At 35.2% G+C, this 13,248-nt stretch overlaps 1 protein-coding gene across 5 annotated transcripts in view; it reads right to left on the reverse strand.

The window, feature by feature from the left end:
* The window catches only part of DACH1 (dachshund family transcription factor 1), a 352,968-nt gene that overhangs the window by 92,255 nt on the left and 247,465 nt on the right, over positions 1–13,248 (reverse strand). For 3 of the 5 annotated variants that reach the window (XM_040055317.2, XM_040055321.1, XM_040055319.2), the window contains 2 exons: positions 9,305–9,440; positions 6,835–6,969 (listed from right to left, as the gene is read on the reverse strand). In XM_040055317.2, the coding sequence (XP_039911251.1) occupies positions 6,835–6,969; positions 9,305–9,440 (271 nt within the window). Of the gene's footprint in view, positions 1–6,834; positions 6,973–9,304; positions 9,441–13,248 lie in introns of all 5 variants that reach the window. The other 2 variants (XM_040055316.2, XM_040055318.1) reach the window with 1 other exon arrangement.

The raw sequence follows: 13,248 nt of genomic DNA on the forward strand, positions 1-13,248 counted from the left end.
GGGAAAGAAACAAAATAATAAAGCACCTTTCAGAACTGTTTGGGGGCACAAGACACCTAAGAACGGTACATGCAGAGCTGTTTCAATAGATTAAAAATACATCAGATTGTGAGCACATGTAACTCACATGAGCCTATTCAGAAAATCAGATATGTCCAAGATCCATGTAAGTCACTGTGAATATATAATAGGCAGCATGCATACATGCAATTGGGCTGCACTGAGCCTAGTTAGCAGGGAATATTTCAGAAGTTATGTGCACGTATCCTTCAAGTGAAAACTGCACAGCAAATCTCTCATAAAATGTGCCAGGGCTACTACCATCCCAGCAGAATAAAGGCCCCTAGTAGCATACAAGTCTGCAGAGGTATGTCATTGGAGGATGATTTGATGAGGCCTATAGAAATAATTCTATCCAATTATTTACACTGAAAAAAAAAAAAAAGCTTTCAAAAGTTCGTACTACCTGTGCACTCCTTCCTGCCTACACATACTGTTCATATCATGTTCAATAACATGAAAGGCTTCTATGTTTTCTATGTAACAAAAATAGATGTTTTTCAGCTACTTAGCAAAAACCAACCCATTAAGAAAAAACTTCCAATTTCATTTGTCACCTTTATAATCCATTAACTATAATAGCTTTTAATGTACTTTTAAAATTCCTGAGACTCTCAGGCTGAGTGAAAAGATACCCCAACAACCAAAGTGTAAAAAGGTTATCTTGGTGATACTGGCTTTCTCAAACTTTTAATTTAGCAGATCTTTATTATATTATCTGTCAGAGGTTACAAATTTGACTACTGTTTTTAAGAGTTTGAGAAGTCCTAGGTGATGTAGAAAGCCTGAACTCAGTATCTTAAGGATTTAACAACTAATCTATTAAGATTTAATAGAAAATATTTAGGATGTGAAATGAGAATGTAGACTTAAAATACGATAACTGTAAATGTACTGGCATGCAGAATCCCATCAAGGTACTCTAATATTCTTGTTACATTAAAATGCAATATTCAACCAAATAAGTATAAGTATCTCTCTGTGTGTATGTATCCATAGAAAAATGAACAGATAAAATACGTTTGCACAAGGAGCTGGGCAGCAGAACTGCCAAGGAAAATTACTCTGTACATCAACTGGTAAGTACTCTCCTTAAAAAGGGGCTTTCTCAGAGAATTAACCAAAATCCTAACAGGCCAGAAACAGAATTTAACCGAAGGTCTGGATACTTGTTTGATGACTTTGCTAGAGAACAGTTCAGGCTGAAGAGAATTTTGTTGATGCTAAAACTTCCTTTGAGTCTTTCATATTTATATAAACATATGTGGTTTTTTATTTGTTAAGGTGAATGAGCATGTTATATTTACATCATGCATACATTTTAAGAGGATTTACTTCTGATAATGCAGAAAAAATATCTAACTATGTAGGATGACATACTTATCATTAGTTTCATTTTTGATGCATGAAGGCTAACAGGAAGATCCAACTCTAACTTCAGAATATTTAAATTATTTTCCTTTTTTTACTGAGGATATTTTGAAATTTTATCATTGTCTTTTAAAAATATTAGCCAGAGGTCTAAGACTGATCTTCTCTCTAGAGGGGTACATAAAATAAAAAGAAAGACAAAACCTGGGATTTTTTTAATATGTGGATTTGATAAAGTTATACCTTAATTGTTGCAGTCAAGAAACAGTCATTGTTGATTATCTGAAAATTACTTGTGGAATTTTCATTAATATCACAGTTTAAAGCTCTTCTGAAGGAAATACTTTAACTTCTTTTGTGAACATGATGAATATTTTATATTTTGCCATAGAAAACAGCATGCACATTTTCAGCAAGAGAGTGTCCTTCCCATAACACCTCAAATAACATATGCAATTGAAAATGTAAGCATGACATTCAGGCTTCATTTGCTGCTGGTGTCTATCTAAAAAAAATATAAACTGATAGAGACAGAAAATTCTAATCTGATGCCCTAAGGCCAGATCCAATAACATACTTAAGCATCTAAATTTGGTGTTAAAGCAACCAACTTTTCAGTGGTTGTGCCCCAGAAGGGGATCTTGGGCTGAAGTGAGTTTTCATTACTTTATAGAGTACGCAGTAGGTATTTCTAGGCAGGTACGAGTGAGGGGGTGCTACAAGCAGCCACTGCCTCCAACATCACCCCAAAAAATCATATGCAGCCACCTGGAGCTAGTAAGTAGAGAAACACTGCCAGTAGAACTGAGCTATAAATTACACCTTGCAGGCCCAACACAACCCGAGTCCAGGTCACAAGAGTAAAGGGATGATGTTAAAATATACGTCCCTCTTTTACAAAAACCACAGTGATTAAGGATGCTGCTCAGGAAACATGTCACAGTTCAATTCTCTCTTTTGACTAGAGTGAATTAGGCTCCACATCTCTGAGGAGGGTGTGTTTGACTTTTAAGGCATTGGTTATTTTGAACTCTCTTTTTTTGGAACACTTCAGATCGATGAGCAAAAAGAGGATCAGGATTCAGTAGTCTACGTTCTCCACTAGTTCCTCTTTCCTATGCTTAATTGATAACATTACTGAACAGCTGAACAGGTATTCAGCTCCATAAAAAACAACAAAAATCTGCTTCTGACTGGGAGCTTCAGATTGGAAGGTCTGCAGGACATTGTATGTAAGCTGAGCAGAAAAAGCGATAAAATATACCTCACTAAAACTGAGAGACTATCTAATGCAAACTCTTTGTGTCACAGAAACTTGAAAATAATTAAAGTCTCTTAACACAGAAAACTGAATGGATCTTTTCTAATATGACTCCCATACTTCACGTAACTCCTTCTTGTTGAATCTGACCTAATAAACCAAATGTGCATCATCAAATAGTTGATAATTACAGATTACAAAATCAGATACTTGGTTTTGGCTGTCAAGCGCTTGAACTAACATTGTGTACTTGAACCCACCTCATTCTCCCCAGGACCATTTACATTTCTACAGCTTGCTTTCAATAAAATTGGAAAAGCTGCTATTTCCTAATAAGCAAAAAACCTTTGGAAATCTAGGGCAATTGACTTCCTGTGATACAGATAGTGACAACTTGAGTGATGTATGAACTGGGAGGCAGAAGTACTCTGCAGTACCTCCTGCAGTCCTCCCTAGTCCAGACTAGGAACCTCGCTGGACCACAATATAACCTTAGCAAACCCAAGCTTCCTTCTTAGGAAACTTAGGGAATGAGTGGAACTTCAGATGTGTACATTGGGTCTTGAGCCAGCATGAAGCTAGGATGCAGCAAAACTGCACAGCTGGATTAAGCAGCTGTAAGATGTCCCCAACACCCATGTCTTACACATGGCCATTCGCAACAGAAACTCTTCCAGTTTCCCTGCAACAAATAATGACCCAGAGCCTGATGTGAACTTTCTGGTTTTAACAGACAGATCCATAGAACCTCATTTGATTGCTGGTGTCACAATAATAATCTGACTCCATGGAAGGTAAGGTCACTCAGAGCAATGCATACCAGAACCTGAAAACAGATTTTGGTTACAAACAAAAAACGCCAAACAACAATCAAACAAACCCAACAACAAACAACAACAACGACAACAACAACAACAACAAAAACCAACCAACTAACCAACCAACCAACCAACCAACCGAAAAAAACCAAAACCAAAAACACAAAAGAAAAACCCACACAAAACTGAACAAGAGCTTTGCTGGTAGTTTAAGCCATTCTAATTAAAATAAACGAATTTTGTCATTAATACTAATTCTTGCTGAATTTTGAATAGAAATATATATGATCTTTGAAAGACTTATTGTTTGTCAATGCCAATAAACTGTTTCTAAACGTATTACACCATGCGTGTTTTTAACAGGCAAATGGCATTTTCTCTCCTGTATGCAGCTCATAGATCAGATGAAACAAATGATTCACCCCTCTGACATTCAAAAATTGGTATGTTGATCAGTTGCCTCTTATAACTTTGTTCCCCCTTTAAATTATCTGTTGACTGTAAATAAATTTTCCCTGATCTCAGATCACTTCAGAGATTTTTTTCATCTTTTCATTTTTTTTAATGGAAGAGGAGACAAGAAGAGAAAAGACAGGGCCTTCTTTACTAGTCAGATTTCTCTAGGTTCTCCCAGGTTCGATTAAAAGACATTTCAGTTGCATCTAGTAAATTTGTGCCAAAAAAAGTGGCTTAGAAGAAAACACATTAATTTTTGAATGCTTCATGATACTTATTTAGAACTTTTCCTTCTCCTTCTCCTCCCTTCTCCTCCCTTCTCCTTCTCCTTCTCCTTCTCCTTCTCCTTCTCCTTCTCCTTCTCCTTCTCCTTCTCCTTCTCCTTCTCCTTCTCCTTCTCCTTCTCCTTCTCCTTCTCCTTCTCCTTCTCCTTCTCCTTCTCCTTCTCCTTCTCCTTCTCCTTCTCCTTCTCCTTCTCCTTCTCCTTCTCCTTCTCCTTCTCCTTCTCCTTCTCCTTCTCCTTCTCCTTCTCCTTCCTTCCTTCCTTCCTTCCTTCCTTCCTTCCTTCCTTCCTTCCTTCCTTCCTTCCTTCCTTCCTTCCTTCCTTCCTTCCTTCCTTCCTTCCTTCCTCTGATGAAGGTAATGGGGTTTCAACAATAATAGTGCCACTATCTATGTAAGTGTGTTTGCATTTTTAAATATGGTCACAGTCTGTTTTTCAAGGGTAAAACAATTTTGAAATCTTATTGCAAGCTCACAGTGACAAAAGTAGATAATTACTATCTCCACAAATATCTGTAAGTCAAATCACTTTTTTTATACAGATTGGATTAGTACTAAAGTTACAAGAGTGATATGAGAGGTATGATAAATGTAGTCATGACAGAAAACAATTTTTAATTTAGTAACCTCTATCAATCTAGATAGCCCATGAATATTTACCATTAATTCAGTAGGCTGGAACAGAGCGGAGGAAAAAGAACGAAAAAAAAAAAGAAAAAAACGAAAAAAATAAAAAGGTTTGACCTAAACAAGGACTGAGGAAAAAAGATAATTCTCAGCAGTTTTACTGAGAACAGATCTTGCAAAAACTGGTAAAATACATCTGGGATACCATAATTAAAAAAAAAAAAAAAAAAAAAAAAAAAAAAAAAAAAAAACCCAACAAACAAACAAACAAACTTTAAAAACCTGAATGACATGCAAAAGTAGTTGCAATTCTTAACATGTACTTCCCTTTGCAGAACTTTCCAGTCAGATTACAGTTAAACAAGTAACTTCAAAAGCTGAAATAAAATCATTTATGGAAATTCAAAACAAACCTATTTGATCAAATCATACTTCACAGCAGGGATACAATTTGCAGAGGCTGTGAGGGCACAGTGTAAGCAAAAACAGGCTGTATGTGCAATGAACCAAACTAAATGGTTTATATAACAGAAATGTTGTTTCCATTAATTTTTCTGGTAATCTTATTAAAAAAACACCTGTCCAGAAGAGAATTGTCCAGGTTTTCATTCTTTCTCTGTGTTCAAACACAAGGTAGAAGAGGTGTTGTAGCACATTAACTTGGTTTATATTGTGTTCCATTTTTATATTGGGATTTGTAATGTTTTCTATTGTATCCCCTGTCCTCCTTGGAAACTGTATCACGTGGTTTGTCCCTGCTCGGCCGCGCCCATGCCCCACACTGGAATGTAACCCAGCTCTGTTCCACTCCCACCTTATCCCTGACTGGGCAGTGGCTTGTCCCTGCCTCTGGGCCCTGCCCCCTGGGGAAAAAGCCCTGGGATGGCCAGGGCCTCAGGCTCTCTGGCACAGGCGGGGACGGGGAAGAGGCTAGGTAAGAGCTCCGGCAGGCGGGGGCAGGACCCCAGAATAAAGCCGTGATATCCCCCCAGACAAAGAGTAGGCTCTGTGCCTTTTGCCATCGACGGTCGTCTGGGTCTCTCTAAGGAGGTATCATCTTATAGCTATTAAAATACATCACAAAATATCTTATTCTGAAATCTTCATAGCTACAGCAGTTTATCAGCTCTGTTTTGATGCCAGGTTATTATACCTTGTACTATTTCTCTCACTGTGTTCAAAGAACTGATTTTTCTGATAATCTTAGAGAAATTTTTTTTCAAAGCATGCATTGCATTTTAAGTCTCTCTTTAAACAAAAAGTTTCCAGCCTGCAAGATGTAAAATTCACACATATTAAGTAAATAGAACATAAAATGCACTTTCAAAATTCCACCACCATGTCACCAAAATCCCCTGTAAGAATCCTGAACAGGAACTTGACTTTGAATACCAGCAAAGATGAAATGGTGTCATAATCAGCATAAGTGCGTGTGGACTAGTCACCTAGATCAAACACTTTGGTCATATACTCAATTAAATTTAAATCCCATTATATAATGTATACCAGCCTCATTTTATGCAATTCCCTAATTTAATGGCTTGGTATTAGCCTTTTTCCTTTTTGCACACATGGACTAATTTTCACGGTGCTCAGTCCCTCTGGGAAGTAGGTCATTAAAGTCAACTGGACGGAGACAGAAACTTAATACCTAAACAGTGCTGCAGAAGGGTCAGAGTCACAATAATAATGTAAAACAGTTTTTCACTTGTCCTACTTTGCAATATTTATGAAATTTCTCCCTCATGTATGTATATTAATAAATCTTGGAGATTATAAAATAGAAAAATAATGAAAGTTAACATCCTGTTATAATTTGATCTGTGAAACTGAAAAGAAATAAATCAAGAAAACAAAAATCACAATTAAAAAATTAAAAATCACAATTATAATAACATTTAGCTACCACGACAACACTTGTTTTACACTGAAGCAATAGAATTGTAGTATTCATATTACCTTTCTCAATGTGTATTCTTTTTGTCTCATGTCCCACATCATGACCAGCCAGGTCACCCTCCTTAGGTCCAGGCAGGACATTGGGTGACAAACCCATCAGCATTTGGTTCATAGATAGCCCATTCTGATGGACAGCTGCTAGACACAAGTGCAGACAGAAAAAAAATCAGTCATCATATTAACAATACACTTTTTAACTTATTTTACATAGTCTTCCTATTAATTATACAAGAATTCTAACGATCACAAAGTTACTTAATTAGTGCCATCAGGATCCACATAGAGGAAAAGCTTCTTCCTGTTACTTCTGGTTTAAAAAAAAATCAATTTTAGAAAGAAAATTCAGTAACTTTGGATAAAGTTGGAGATTTTCAACTATGTTCTTGCTTCTTTAACAAGAATTGTTAAATTTTTAGTTCATTGTACAAAAACACTTTGGTACCAACATTCCCAATATGCGGTCCATAGTAACTTCCTTAAAATGAGGCACTGTGGCCTTTCAGATGATATATACTGTTTTTCCATGTATTCTGTGCAACAGTAGAATTGCTTATTTGCTCATCAGACAGGTAGAAAAGCTCCTTCCAACAGTTTTCAGAGATCTTCATGAGTCTCAAACACACCTCAGAAACTCATATTAGGTAGTTTATATTTCTTTGATTTTATCCTGACAAAACCTGTATTTTCAAGAGGTTTATGCCATTTTAGGGTGTTTTGTTTTGTTTTGTTTTTTTGGTTGTTTGTTTGGTTTTTTGTTTGTTTTTTGTTGTTGTTTGTTTGTTTGTTTTAATATGGAACCCATATTCCTGTAGTAGTCATCTTATTCTGGCTGGCACCACAAAGATGTACTTAAGAATCAGATGTGATGTTAACAAATCAGATAGCACAGAAAATAATTATCTTATAAATAAATAATTTATTAAAGTGATCACTACTTAAGGAATTCTGTTGCGTTCACATGGAAGAAAAAAATGTGCAAAGGTCCCACCCTTCTCTGTAGAGTAAGCTGAACAGTACAATTTCCTTTTTTGTTAAAAAAGTGTCATTCCTTAGCAAAAGCAATAAATACCTCTCAATTTAGATCTTTTTGGAGTTTGTGTTGGTTTTTTAATTTGTTTTTTTCTAAGACAATCAATGGAAAAGGTCTTCATTAGTTGTAAATAAATACACTATCCAATCAATTAAGAAAATTTTTTAAATCCACCTTTGTGACGGGTTTTTTCAGAACTTCACTTATGAAGTCTGCAGTGGGTTGATCCTGGCTGGACACCACGTGCCTACCAAAGCCACTCCATCCCTCACCCTCCTCAACTGGACAATGGAAAGAAAATATAACGAAAGGCTTGTGGGTCAAGCCTGGGGAAATAGATAGGTCACAGTATATGGGATGCCAATTTAATCTGCTCTCTCAATTGTCCAAGTGATAAGAAAACAGAATTTTCAGCTTGTCATAGTCAGGCCTCATTTCTTTTCTTTGGTAAGTCATTTTTCATCACACACTAATGAAAGATCTCTCATCTGAAGGTCAATGAAGAGTCAGCTTCCTGAGTCTGCAGAGAGCCTGAAAAGAAGCAGCCTAAGGACACATGTTGCATCTAATCAATACGGTCACCTATTTCATACAGCTATTTCATGGCCCTCTATGTGTGTGCCAAACCCTCCAGTTTCACCTACTGACAAATTCCACCGTGGAAAGATGATTTAAATGCACAAAAACATGCAACCTGCAACAGAGCAATATTAACGGGAATGAACTAGTGTAATATGAATTTAAGTACATATCCATAAAATAGTATCCATTTAAAACCTTAATTTCCATTTCTGCACTGGAATATCACAGAATTCAGAGTCTTTGCCATGTAATTTACATCCTGTATATGGAACTTTGATAAAAATGGGATCACTCTGGGACACCACAGTTTAATTTCTCTCTGTCCCTTGTGAGCTATGAGGTGATAATATTCTTTCTATCATATTTCTCACCATTATAAAAATTTATATTTAAAAAATTTATAAAGTATGCACATTTTTAATTTATTTAACCCAATTCTTCTCTTTACCAAGCAATTCTACCATGTAAAATATTGCTTATGAAGTCAGATTCAATTTAGAAATCAAAACAGAGTAACCAGATTAAATAAAATTCAATTTCTTTTAAAAACGTTTACACTATATGTTCAGTTCTAAAACTAATCTAGCAAATTGCTTCCCGCCCGCAATTCTACATTTCATTGCTCATATCTTTATGTTTAATATGACGTGATGGCAGTTTATATCACTACCTGTTAATGTAGCATCAGATATTATGATACTGTAAACTGGGGAAGATAATGTTGGGAGATAGTTATTGCAGCTGAACTTCTGAACATGATACATGTGAGATGTATTTAAGGAGAGGGCATCTTGATTAGAAAAACAAGATGCACCTAATCAAATTTAAAGTGGTGGGGAGGAGAAGAATGGGACCTACGGATTCTGTCTGAAGAGCTCTCAGTCCGTGCAGGAGAGCTGGACACGCTGCTGCTTCGATGAGAGGATGGATGGCTGCCAGGTCTTCGGCCTTCTTCGAGGGAAGGAGCGGGAGAAGGGCTGTCTGGAACACGTTCCTAGACCACACAAAAAGTCATTGCGAAAAAATGGCAATGTTAAACCAAGGCTCTGTTTCCAAACATCACTTCCCTAAACTGAATCCCCCTCCTAATTTACAGCTTATTCATTCCCCTGTTGAGGTTTCCAGGATTTGCAGAGCATTCTCAAAGGAAAGTTGGCAACTTTAGGATACTAGATGTTACATTTCAGTATGCAATGTGAGTACTGCTCAACCTATTAGGCTTTTAACTGACTTCTGGACTACTTAAAAAATAAGAGGTTTGTTCTGCTTTTGTTTTTGGTTGTTTGGGTTTTTGTTTGTTTGTATGTTTTTCTTTGTAGGTTTTCTTGAGGGGAGTGGGTTTGCTGCTGTTTTTTGGTTTGGGTTTTTTTTGTTTGGTTGGTTTTGGTTTTGTTGTTGTTTGTTTTTTGTTTTTGTTTTCGTTTTCTTTGCTCGTATAATCATGCAGTTGAATTGGAAGTATGCATTTTAGCTTACAGATGTTAGCCTTACAGGATGAGGAATTATGTATTTCTATAAATAAATAAAGATCTGGTACTGTTGTTTTATCTCATGTTGACTTTTACTCCACATTTTAATTTCAAAGAGTCTTCTTGAGCAATGCAAGCTGATGGAACTCTTACGGATCATAAACAAAATATAACCTCCTTATAATACCTACACAAGTAACATGACTGATAAGGTCCAAATGTCTTTTTTTACCATGGGGCACAAACTTGGAATGAATCTATGTGAGAACTGTTAGTATGTAGCAGATAGATACATCTGGTATTTACCCAGGAGTTTGACAGAAACAATAATTGATGAGAGAGGAGTGCAGAATAGTTCTTTCTATAAAACTCACTGTCTTTCCCTGCATTTTCATTTTTACTGCTGAAAGTTCTCAAGACTCATTGCTTAAATATGTGAGAGTGAGGCTATTTTGGACAAATAGTGATAAAAATAAAAAAATCCTATAGGGGAAATCTATTGAAAGGCTTGAAGATATTAAACTAGAATTTTTTGCTTGTTTTTCTCCTCTTGATAACTGAAAACCTGAATTAAAATGAGCAAAACAATGAGCCCAAGCCACCAATCAACAAACAACTGCACACATTCAACTCACTAAAAGCTTTTGGTAATGAAATAATACCATTAGTATATGCCTAATAATACAAAAGAAAACTTGCTGTTGCAAATGCATTTTATTGAAAAAAAACAGTACATTCCTCACACAGAAAAGTTCTTTTGGAACAGTCATTATTTTACTATGCACAGTCACTAGATAAATATTTATTTCTCTGAATGCATTCCTAAGAATTTTTGCAACATCCTCAACTATAGTCATCAATAGATTTGTTCCAGGAAAGTTTCATAAAAAATTATCTGCTAAACTTGAGATTTTGATTGCAAAGGGATTCAATGGGTATATTGATGGAGTGGGAGGACATTTTTTAGAGCAATGTTTCAAGACATTTAAGTGGATTCTACTTTAATAGACTTAGGTTTTTAAGTCAAAAACATTGATGAGGATAGCTTAACTGCATCATAGCTCTAGGCTTATTATGACTTTGATTGCATTTATATGTCCATGAACTGAGTATTCAAGAGGAGGATTATAATGCAGATGTTTTCAGAATGTAGAAGATTTATTTCTTTAGATTTAGGAGGATTTAAGCATGCACAGTGTACAGATTTGATATAAATTAGAACACGGTATATTTAATCATTCACTTAAAATATAATTTCACTGTTTGGCATACAATGTATTGTTCTTAGAAGGGTTTCATTAAAATGAAATCCAGTGAGCACATAAGATTTGAATACAGAGCTGCAGAGTAAATTAATTTATTTAAACAGCTTAATTTGTTTATCCTATTTATTTATGTGTGCTTTTACAGCACGTATTATGAGATGGAGCAAGCAAAAGGAATGCACAGGACAACAAAATATAATTACTATACAAACAAAACAGATAATGACTTTTATTCTCATAAATAATGACATAGACAAAATCCATGAGAAAATTATATATCTTGGCTTTATCAATTCATTTGTAAAGTACCCTTTAATTCCAATAAAACATGAGATTGAACTATACAGAAATGCAAAATAAACCAATTTAGTACCTTAACTATTTTTTTATATCCTTGCTTCATAATTCCACAATCAGCAATCTAGTCTCTAGCTTTTTTGTTGTTGTTGTTTAACAAATTCACTGCAATAATAAATGGCAATGCTACTAATAATAAATTGAAATACTCTGTAGCTCTAAAAAAGTCATAATAATAAACTAATGGTGCTGGAATATCAATATGTCTTCCTCAACAGCGATTTTGTGTAGAAAAGATAAATTTGGTGGCAAAACATTAGCTTAACTTTAGATTCTGTTTAAAATTTTTCAAAAAAGGAAATGTTAAAAATTATGTTCATAAAACAATGCAGATCAGAGCTATTTTGTCACTTCTACAGGATGCGACTTTTCTACAAGTTACTCTTCATGAAATAGCAAAGAAAAGGAATTTACTGACTTATAATCCTGGCAACAGAAATCACCTAGGATTCTGTCCACTGCCCAATATTTTTTCCTAAAACTTGCCTACTCCCAGAGGCGGGTATTTACAGAGAATCTGGTGTATAACCCTCTCTTTTTTTTTTCCTCCATTTTTTGCTTCCTTATCTCTTTCTACAGACACTCACAGGTAAAAAGTAGGGTGAAAAATTTAGGTAATATGGAGCAATCTAGCATATTGTTGACCAGAATTGTTAAAATTTCAGAATTGTTAAAACTCAGTGAGGTATCTGTTGTAATGCAGTATCAGAACTAGAGGCTTTACTAAGCAGTAGACAACAAACTCTTAGGGGCCAAATTTGAAGCATTCCTAATCTTGGTGCTCTTTACAATTTGCTCCAAATCATGAATCCTAAGCATTTATGAATCTGACATTTACCTCATCCAAGAATATTCCTACCACAAAGAAATTTTCACTATAGGGAACTCTAACACCCTTTCTTCTACTCTTACTCCACTGACAAGTTACACACCCTCAATATCAAGTCTATTTCATAAATAACAGACTTGTTCCTGTGACACTGGATATTTTATTTTATGCTGTAAAAAAAAAACAGGCAAAAGATTTCAATATCAGAGTTTTTAACACATGAGATTGAGGTTATCTCTAGAATTGAAATCACTCCAGTTTTGTTCCAGAATACTACATATCATTCACAAAATCACACTGTCTTGGTCTCGTCAAGTAAAACAGGAAAGTCTTTATTTATTTATCAACGCTTTTCTAAATTTCTCAAAAAAGCAAACATTATAAGATCTTATTCTTAATGTTACTGTTAAGTAACTTTTAAAAAAAAGAATTATCTTAATGCATCATTCATTAATGGTATTCAGAAGACCAGAAATACTTTCTTCCCTATATCATGTATTTGTCGTCTCACCAGCTCACAGTTAGTTACACGATATTAATTTCTTTTTTTGCCTATTTCATTTCTGCTTCAGCAGCAGGTTTTCACTGTTTGAACATTGCTTCATTACCAAAAGCCTTCCTCAAAATATATTAAAGCACAAAGCTGATAAAATTTAGCTGTTGTATCACTATTGAAGACATTTCAGGTAATATAGGTAGGAATAATCCTTCTGCTCCAAAGAGGACAGAAAAGTATGTGGTATCTTCTAGGTTGTCACCACTTCAGTTTTCTCACAAATATTTATTCTTTGCCATTGCTCCTTAGTAACAAAATTCTTGACCATTTCTGACAAAGTTCTTCCAATAACCAAACTAGATTTGCATGCACAGTCTTCACCTCCT

The sequence above is a fragment of the Hirundo rustica genome, chromosome 2 (assembly GCF_015227805.2).
Source record: "Hirundo rustica isolate bHirRus1 chromosome 2, bHirRus1.pri.v3, whole genome shotgun sequence".
NCBI lineage: Eukaryota > Metazoa > Chordata > Aves > Passeriformes > Hirundinidae > Hirundo > Hirundo rustica.